This window comes from Podarcis filfolensis, assembly GCF_964270895.1.
Source record: "Podarcis filfolensis genome assembly, chromosome: 1".
NCBI lineage: Eukaryota > Metazoa > Chordata > Lepidosauria > Squamata > Lacertidae > Podarcis > Podarcis filfolensis.
Genome location: NC_139604.1, coordinates 121,846,863 through 121,856,270, shown reverse-complemented (window position 1 = coordinate 121,856,270; position 9,408 = coordinate 121,846,863). Strand labels below are relative to the sequence as shown.

At 44.9% G+C, this 9,408-nt stretch overlaps 1 protein-coding gene across 4 annotated transcripts; it reads right to left on the bottom strand.

The window, feature by feature from the left end:
• Positions 1-207: 207 nt before the first annotated feature.
• EIF5 (eukaryotic translation initiation factor 5) lies at positions 208-8,809 on the bottom strand. Of its 4 annotated transcripts, none has more exons than XM_083617705.1 (12): positions 8,507-8,809; positions 7,840-8,062; positions 5,551-5,830; positions 5,335-5,416; positions 4,646-4,818; positions 3,584-3,695; positions 2,705-2,847; positions 2,393-2,548; positions 2,077-2,238; positions 1,397-1,561; positions 806-943; positions 208-600 (listed from the first exon to the last, which is right to left on the bottom strand). In XM_083617705.1, exons 3-12 carry the CDS (start codon positions 5,620-5,622, stop codon positions 508-510), a joined length of 1,296 nt encoding a protein of 431 aa, XP_083473831.1. In that variant the 5' UTR covers positions 5,623-5,830; positions 7,840-8,062; positions 8,507-8,809; the 3' UTR covers positions 208-507. The 4 variants fall into 4 exon arrangements, with proteins under 4 accessions (XP_083473831.1, XP_083473829.1, XP_083473830.1 ...); XM_083617703.1 differs by having other exon boundaries at positions 7,840-8,234; positions 8,507-8,763; XM_083617704.1 differs by lacking the exon at positions 8,507-8,809 and having other exon boundaries at positions 7,840-8,401.
• Positions 8,810-9,408: the final 599 nt, after the last annotated feature.

Here is a 9,408-nt window from a genome sequence, read left to right as displayed (position 1 = left end):
TTGTTCCACCCACAACAGTAGTTCTCCTCTTCCACAGCATGTTTGGCAGCAAATGTAAGTAAAGAGTTGTATAGGCAGACCAGACACCTCATCCAATGATACAACAAGCAAGATCAAGCCCACCCCACCGAGTCCCATTCTAGATGTGTTTCTTTGCCACATTAACTGAATGTTGTCCATGAATAACTACCAGGAATGTGTCATAACTGAAGATTCCAAAACCAAATCCTTTATTTTTCACAACTGTATAAATGTGCTCCAAGTATTTATGTCCAAGACAAAGTTTAAAAGAAACATGCTGTACAGCAAACTTTGATCAGTTTGCTGGTGTATTAACTCCTCTCATCTGTTAAACTTAGTTACAATACCAGTCATGGTAAGATACATTTTGAGTTCAAGAAGTGTAGCACGATGTTTAGCTATTACAGCTTGTGCACACATGTTGCACTTCCGGTAAGAGATGCAGAGAGATATGCACTGTAACACTGGAAACTAGATTGATTCACTTTAAATAGCATCAATATCAATGTCCTCTTCCTTGTTGTTTGCAGGTTTCACAGTTTCAACCTTAGGTACACTGGCCGTCTTGGAGTACACCACCTGCACAAAGAGGTAGGTTTCATTAGTGCAATGAAGTCAACAAGTTTGAGGTATTCTAAATGTAGATGGCTACTACAGTAAATATGCCTGCATGGGAGTACAAAATCCTATTTCAAATCAAAGACTTAGTTGCCGTTAGGTTATTGCTACATATATTTTTAAAGATAGATTTAACCAACTTTTCAAAGCTGAGCTTAACACATACTTCAATATTTTCATCTTCATCCTCTTCCTCCTCATTGCCAGATGACTCCTCTTCAGCTTCTTTCAGCCATTTAATGAAGGGTTCTGCTTTGACACGAATTTCTTTGGCAAGCTCTTTAGAGACATATTTCTTCGAGGCCTACAAGAGAAGACTGATGTCAATTCTATGCACTGCACTGTTTCCTTACCTCAACATTTAATGAACAACTTGGAACTTAATATCTTTGAGTACATGTTGCTGAGGTTTGCCTCTTCCCACATTATGGAGGGCAGTTGGGCTGGAAATGTGACAGAGGAGTGGGTCAGTCAGTGCATACAATTCCACAGGCATGAGAAATCAATGTTTGAATTTTTAACCCCAAACTTTTAAAGGGAGGATCCTATGTACCGATGTACAAGTTGTCTCATCCCCCTTCCCAGGCTACCATCTCCTTCCCTCCCTCTGTACTCTTGGATATTAAGTTCTATCAAAGAGCAAAATCCTGCAGCACAATCACACAATTCATAAATGCCATCACTGCCATTCAAACAGGTGTATATTTACAAGTTTGATTATTTGTGAGATTTATCTTGCTATGTAATTAATACAGACCTTTTCCGCCCAGCTCAGAATGACCTCCTCTTCCAGAAGATCTGCATCATACATTTCCTTCAGGATGTGTGGAATTTTAGAAATCAGCTGAGACTGATGCATGGCTACCACACACTCCAGGCCATGAAGAAGGTATCTTTGAGCCTTCTTGTTGTTGTGGCAGAACTGTGAAATGAATTGGGATGATTAGGGAACAGAAATCCATTTGCATACACGAGCCTTATTAGTCACTTCCCAGACTGCAATAGGCAACTCAGGGTTTACCCAAACCAATGAGCAAGCTGTCGCAAGAGAACACTTGAATTTTACTTTGGGGCTGCAGGATGCTTTGCCTTCTCCGCATCCAGTGATGAAACTCAGTGGGCTTCCTGCAGAGGCATGGAATACTCCATCCAATTTGAACCACCCACAGTTATTTCCATACCAGACACACAGGCCATCGCCCTATCACCCAGCATAGAAACCAAGAGATGGCTAATGAGGGAAGGAGTGCGTAACTAACTTTCTGGAGTTAATTTACCAGAGCAGTGTAAACAAATGCAGGAAAAGCATTGCAAATAAATCAATTGTTGAAACAGAATACAACTTGCAGCTTGATTGTACGTCACTCTAATTTTGAGTTCTAAATGCTGTCGCTTCACCATGTTTTAGGCGTATGATAAATCACTGGTAGAACTTACACGCAAGAAATGTCGCCTGTACTTCTTTATCTGCTCTCTGATCTTTTCATCAAAGAGGACTTCAGTCAATACCAGGGGTCCCATAGCTTTGACATCCAGTCTTTCTGCTTCTGCCACTATATCTTTATCAGATGTTTCTATGACACCTTCTTCCTTCTTTTTCTGAAAATATAAAAAACATGCTACTATACCTGCAACCATGCTGGCTATACCTAAATTCCTTAATAGTTAGTTCACTTAATGAATGAGCCAGCTACTCTAGTTAAAAGGTTATGTCATTTCAGCACAACAGGAGCACACTAATATCCTTTTTTACCTTAACAAAGTCAAATAGTATATTAACTCTTTCTTCAATAGTCCTTTCTAGGTCATCAGTCAGGGTGAGAACTTTTGCATGATCGCTGATTTCATCCATTCTGCGTCTCTGGGCTTCTTCGGTTGTGTCTTCACCCCAGTCGTCGTCATCATCATCCTGAAAAGTAAAAGTGGTTAATGTAACAAGTGAGAACATAAATGTAACACAAAGAACCACTTTGACACACACCTCTCATATATAGGTAAGCAATGACCTGGAATACATTCTGATCAAGACATTTCTCTCTCATTCAATTTGACCATGTGTACTTACCACATGTGGAGGACTAAGCTCTTCTGGTGCTGCTGACTGTGGGGATGGTGTCTCAGTATTAGACACAGAACCATTCTCTTTATCCTTGCCTTTTCTATTCTTCTTTTCTTTCTCTTTCTTGCCTGTACCAGTCTCACTGCTCTCTGCAAACATTAACAAGTCTTCATTCAATAGCTGCTTTCAAACAGTTTCATCTGATGTTTCAGTTTCAGTCACAGTTGTCCCAACACCTCTAAATATAGCTTATGAAATTTTACTTCACTGTTTTCAGGTGAGCATAATCTTAGTTTCATCTGAACCAGGGGCTGGCAAGACTGCTTAATATGTCTTTTGGGGCGATAGCTTTTTCTCAAGCCAACATTGTGAGGTTGCCTTTTAGAAAAGACACATGGAAAACACCTGACTCCGAGTCAGACACCAAAAGAAATACCAAAACCAATCACCTCTAAGTGAACATTCAGAGTGCTACTAATTGTGTGTGTTACAGAACTAAACTTTTCTAGATCCAGCATAACCTAAAGTGTTGACAATAGTTGACCAGCTACTTGCAGTTACAGAAAAAGTACTCTGTGTGACAATATAGAAAACTAGAAGGCAGTGCTCTCATCTCATGTAGACCAGGATGTACAGAATTTGCTCATGGAGAATAACAGCAATGGCTAGGATGTTAAGAGTCTATATAACAGATGGCCTCACCTACAGAGGCCACTGGAATAGGTCAGACTATGCTTACTATAGCAAGCTTAAATTGAAGCAGACAAGTAGTTATCTGCCACAGAGTGTTGCTTGCATAAAATAGTTTCAAAGAATGGTACCCTGCCAGCCTAATTTATGATCTGTCCTTTGGTGCACCAAAACCAGAGGAATTTATTCACTTACCAGGTGGGTTTTTGAGGATGAATGTGCAGAGTTTATGGTTTGTGTCAAGCATGCCTCGATAGCCACAGGCTTTGCAAGAGTTACCAATGGTTTGTTTCTTAGGATTGACATGCTGTCAAAAAAAAGTAGTAGTTTTAATGCCTGCCATCTTCCTAATTACCTTGGCACTAAATGCAAAGTAAGAATTTTTCATTGCTACTCTAAAAGCCTGGAGGGGAAGGAAAACTCAATGTTCAAAGGTCTTATTACCTTGCAAAAGAGCCCCTTCTCCCTCTTGTGTGGTAACCACAGCAAGGTCTTGAGGTTCAGGAAACAGGAAGTTTCCGAGACCTTCTTGAAATGGTGACACACCAAAAAAACCTCCTTTGCACAGTAGTCAATGGAGAGATACAGTTTTGGGAGTGTTGGTACTCCCCTGCCCCCCAAGAAGGAGGCATCTCAGCAGAACTTCAAGTTGGGGAAGGCAATGCAGTTTTAGATTCAGTTCAAGGTGCTGCATTTCACTTTTCAAGCACCCAATGGTCCAGGACAAGACATGAATGAGGCACGCAAACACGCCCCCCAAAACCCTACTCCAATTGGACTGGCCCCTTGTACAGCAAGCTAAAACCAATTGTTCTATGCAAAGAAATTCAGTTAACTTATAATTTGCTATGTTTGTGTGATTTCTATTCTTAAGGAGGAGAAATCTGACAAAATTTAACTAGCATACTCTATTCAAAAGGCCCAGTGAGTTCAGCAAGACTTCTATATATGCAACTATAGGACTGCAATGTCATGTATTCAATGACTTCACATTACTGTGTCCCCTGGTACAAATGCTGAAGCATAAGCTATGCAAGGAAACCTCCAGTTAAAGTGAAAGCTCAGCTGTATATTTACTTCATTTCTTAATTAAATAACTTATGGCACTGCAGATAGGATTTACAGGCAGCCTCCTATCCTGGCACTGACTAGACAAATGTGTGGCACTCCAGCATTAGCCACTTTCAGACAATGCACTGCAAATTATATTGTCAGTCTTTAAAAGACACCTGTGAACATTCTGAAAGTAGTACCTACCAGATCAGTTTCGGGATTCTCACACTCAGGACAGAGAACAAATTTTTTAATGAACCCATCCAACATGTCTTGTAGCTTATTCGCCTCATGAGATCCATTGACAATGTAACGGTCATTCTTAACATCAAACTGGGTCTGCGCTCCCAGCTCACAACCAAAAAATTTGGTGGGATCTAATAAAAGAAAAAAGTCATTACGGCTCTGCAATTGCTTTTCTCGCATCCCAATTTATGTTTAAAACATTAGCAGGCTCTTGATACAGTAATAACACTAAAAAAAGAAGTTGGAACTATTTTTTAACCACAGCATGTTTCAGTATCAATCTGAAGAGCAGTGTCAAAATTCCCTGCCCACAACAGCATCATTTAGGAGAGCTGCTTATAACCAGATCAGTACTGCTATTTGTTAAATATAAGGCAGTACAAAACTTAACATTGTGTCATCTTAAAAGTACTGTTTGTCGTGTCAAGCTACATTATTTCCTTCTCGCCTTAGGGGCTTCTATTCACTTCATGAGACAAAAAGACAAGGTTGTGTATGTTGGCTGATACAGAAGCAATCTGAGCAAGGCCTGATTTTTCTGTGCGAGTCAAATTTGTGTTGTGTTAGAACAAAGGACATATGCAAGTTTTTAGCGTCTTGTACGAAAAGAAAGGATGGCAGAGTAAAATATCTATGCACCAACTTACACGTAGGAGGCCGATTAAGCGCCTTTGCAACGTCAACCATGTTGACTATAACTGTCTTTATCCCATTTCCTTTGCCCTCAACCTAGGAAGAGAAGATTTGTTAAACATACTTATTCAACCCAGTTCAATTCAAGCAGTAATTCTTTTGTTTCAGGAGTTTTAAACGAGCTGAAATTCAAGCTAGGCCTTAAGAAATTTAAATATTGCAGCAATTACCTTGGCAATCAGACGGGGCATTTTGTAGCGATAGAACTGATCTGAAACACTGCGGTTGACATTGACAGACATTTTGGCTTATTAGTAGCTTTATCAATAAGATGGAGAGATCTTTGATTGCAACTTTTTGGTATCTTCTGTCTGGAGAAGACGTGATGACATAAACGACTGCAAGAGTTCTCGGTCTCTGACATGAAAAATTTTTCGCCACCGAGGCTGTGAGGTTCTTGCTTGTATGCTATATTTCCCCAATACAGGTACCAATGGCTGCGCAACAGCTCTGCAAATTAAGGAAGCAAGATTTAGTTTCTGTAGCACTGTGGATAACATTCATGCAAGACTCAGCCAATGCCAATAGATAGTGCTTGGAAACCATTTTAGGGGCTAGGTCAACTTTAGCAAAATGTCATTGTTAACTTTTTCCATTTGCCACCCAAGACAGAATTAAAGTATGTGTGAGCAAAGGCTACTTTTTTCTTAAAACACAGCATTGCCAAGTCTAAGTAGTCCACTGAACCTTTTGTATCTTTAAACAATCATATGCGAGGAACAACTTTTTATAATATTATACACTATATAAGTTTATGTTTATATATATCTCTCTCTCTCCATCCCCTCTACTTGGTTGTTAAGCTGCTTGAGAAATATGGGCAGATAGAATATTAAAACCAAACAACTGTAAAAGTAACACGAGTGAATTATGCCTGCTTGTGTCAAGAACAGTGAACTTGGTATAATTATAAGCCTTTTATGTTGCATGTTGACTCTTACGTTTACTTTGCAACAGTAATAACTTGACACATTCCATTGCATAGTCACTCTGCACCTATTTAGCAGCTGGTTATTTTCATTAAACCTTTACCAGTTAATGTTAACGATGAACCAGCACTTGCTTTCAGTGGGAGTTCATATGAAAGGCACCTCCTACATATTTTAAGTCTCTTGTATCCTCAAGGGTATACTGTGCTAGTAAGCGAATGTTGGAGTGGGGCCATACCTACTTAATCAGCACCACTAAAATTTATCTGAACCACCTCATTACACAAGTCCCTTGCCATAAAGAACAATTGCCTGTGCTTATTTAAGCGAATCAAAGCTGTTTACGCCAAAACAACCAGTAACACAGCAGACACGGTTTCAAGCATGGAACTTTGCTCTCCCACCCTTTCCACCACATGACCTAAACACGTGTCTGCAGCAGCATGAAACCCCCCCCCCAAAAAAGATCCAAAGTAAAAAAAGGAACAAAAATACGGGGGGGGGGGGGAGCAAAACCCTTATACTAAATACTTTGGAACCTGGAGGAAAAAGAAAACGTGATGCTTTTACCTGCAGGGGAGAAAAGCCATTCACACGCCACGAGGCCTTCGCGTATAAAGAGCACTTCCGCTCCCTCCCTCCCTTCGGTTTAATAAAAAAAACCAAAAAACAAAAGCCCAAAAAACCCCACCTCCCCTTCACCCAGGCGTCGGAATGACTCAGAAATGCAGCAATTAAGCACTGAGTCAGCCTTAAATACGAGGGGCGGCAGCGTGCCGCGCAGGCGCTTCTCCTCTCTCCGATCTCCTCTCCCCCGCCCCGCGTCGCTCTCTGAACCCGGGAAAAAGAGAGGCATCGGGAGAGAAACAGACAGACCGACCGACAGAGAGAAAGGAGCCCTCGCCCTCCTCCACCCTCCCGGCGCTGCGGGTTTAGGAACTGCGCCACAGAGCGCGCACTCTCCCCAACCACCGCGTCTCCCTCGCCGCCCCTCCCTCCGCCCAGCATCACGAGGGAGGGAGGCGCGGAAGACCTGGCAGCCGCCATCTTGTGGAGCAACCCGCGACCGTGGGGGGGGGGGAGAAGAAGAGAAGAACCCTGGATAAAAAGCGCAGCGGCGACCACCGTCTTTATTATACACCCCTTCGCCTCATCTTACCGCCCCGCTTTCCTACCGCGGAATGAGGGACGGGGGCCGCGACATCGCTCTCAGACACCCCCCCCTCACGAGAGAACGAGATGAGGGGCTTATTGTTATCATAGCGACGCATTTAAGTGAAAAACCTTACGAAAAGGGGCCCCAGAGGCCTCTGCCCCATGGCCGCCCCCACCGCCCTCGCTATCCCCCACCCCAACTCCTTTCCCCACCGCCGTTTCTTTCCCTCTTGAGGCCCCGCTTCGCCTTCCCACAAAACCACCCCCGACCCGCATTTCCCACCCCCGACCAACCGCCGCGTCCCCTCAGGAGAGGGAGCCCCTTCAAGCCCCCCCACGCCTGTTCAAACGGCCGCCGCCTCCCTCGCGACTCACCGTTTTCGTCCAATACAGACATAAACCCAACGCTGCTCGCCCGGGGCTGTGACGAAGGCCGAATCGGTGTTGAGGAGAAACGATGAGCGACGTCGGGGGGTTGAGGGGGGGAAGAGAGAGGTGTAGCCACCGAGCACCCGGACGCTGGAAGGGGGCGGTGTGGTGTTTCTTCTTCTTCGTCTTCCTCTCCTCTCCTCCTCCTGCTCCCCTTCCTCCTGCAGTCCTTTCAAATTAGACGTATATTACTTAAATATATATATATAGATATCCGCTCTCTTCTGTGTCCGGTGGTCGAGGGCGGAGGAGGCCGGCGCCGCAACCGCCAGGAAGAGGGGAGGGGGGGTCCGAGCGTCCTGAGGCGGGCGGGATCAGCGGGAGCGGCCGTGCCGGTTGCTCTGCCGGGAGGGAAATACAGTCAGCTGAGGCAGCATTGTTAGATGGGGTTGGCGGCGGGGGCGCGCGCGCGGGTGGCGCGCGAAGCCGCGGAGGGGGGCGGAGGAACGGCGCGCGCGCACCTCAAGGCTCGGCAAAACCTGCCGTAGAGGCAACCGAGGCGCTTTTCTCTTTCTTTTTTTTTTTTTTAAACTGGGAGCTCGCGCGCGATCGTAGGGCGGTGGGGGGGGTGAGGAGGGGTAGGGGCAGGCCATAATGGCCGCCGAGCACTTACCTCTAGAATGTTCTCGCTCCGACTGAACAACGCCGTCGCCAAGGCTGAGATCAATCAGCCGCCGGCGAGGACGCGCCCACCCCGCCGCGGTATTGGCTGCGCGCTTTGACTTCGGCCGGTCTCATTGGTTCCGGGCTCCTGTCTGTCATGGCGCTTGGTGACCTCCCCCTCCCCACGTCTCTTCCCTCTCTCTCAACATTCCCCCCCCCCCCCCGCTACGCGCCACCTCCCCGGCCGGCCGCTACGATCGAAGAACTACCAGCGCCCGAAAGGACATCGCGTTTACAAGACGGGGCCAGAGTCTCGCGAGAGTTCAAGCTGAGGGGGAAGAATGAGTCAGTGCCTGGCACATGGGGGAGGGGAGGGAGCGGGGTTCTTGGTCGCCTCGCTTCGTAACGTGAAGACGCGATAAGAGGGTCGGGAGTTATGTTAAGGAGCAAGAACGTAAAATGTACCTCTCTAAATCCTTTTAAAGGTCGTGCCGATTCTGTTCTCTTGAATTTTGATACGAAAAGTAACTGCATGAAACTAAAGAGATGGTCTGAACTTGAGATGAGAGAATCATGGAATCAGTTGGAAGGGAGCCCCGGGGTCATCTAGTCCAGCCCCCCTGCAATGCAGGAATCTCAACTAAAGCATCCATGATGGCCATCCAACCTCTGCTTAAAAACCTCCAAGGAAGGAGAGTCCACCACCTCCCAAGGGAGACCATTCCACGCTGAAGAGCTCTTGCCGTCAGAAAGTTATTCCTGAAGTAATAATAATAATAATAGTAATTTATTATTTATACCCTGCCCATCTGTCTTGGTTTCCCCAGCCACTCTGGGGAGCTTCCAACAAAACACTAAAATACAATAACCTATTAAACATTAAAAGCTTCCCTAAAGTTTAGTTGGAATCTT

Bases quoted from the DNA above. Each gene is read 5' to 3' on its own strand.
- EIF5 (XM_083617705.1), bottom strand. From the start codon at position 5,622: ATGTCTGTCAATGTCAACCGCAGTGTTTCAGATCAGTTCTATCGCTAC. The intron at 2,549-2,704 runs GTAAGTACACAT...TTTACTTTTCAG, and splicing joins AGCTTAGTCCTCCACATGTG to GATGATGATGACGACGACTG. The intron at 601-805 runs GTATGTGTTAAG...CTCTTTGTGCAG, and splicing joins ATGAAGATGAAAATATTGAA to GTGGTGTACTCCAAGACGGC.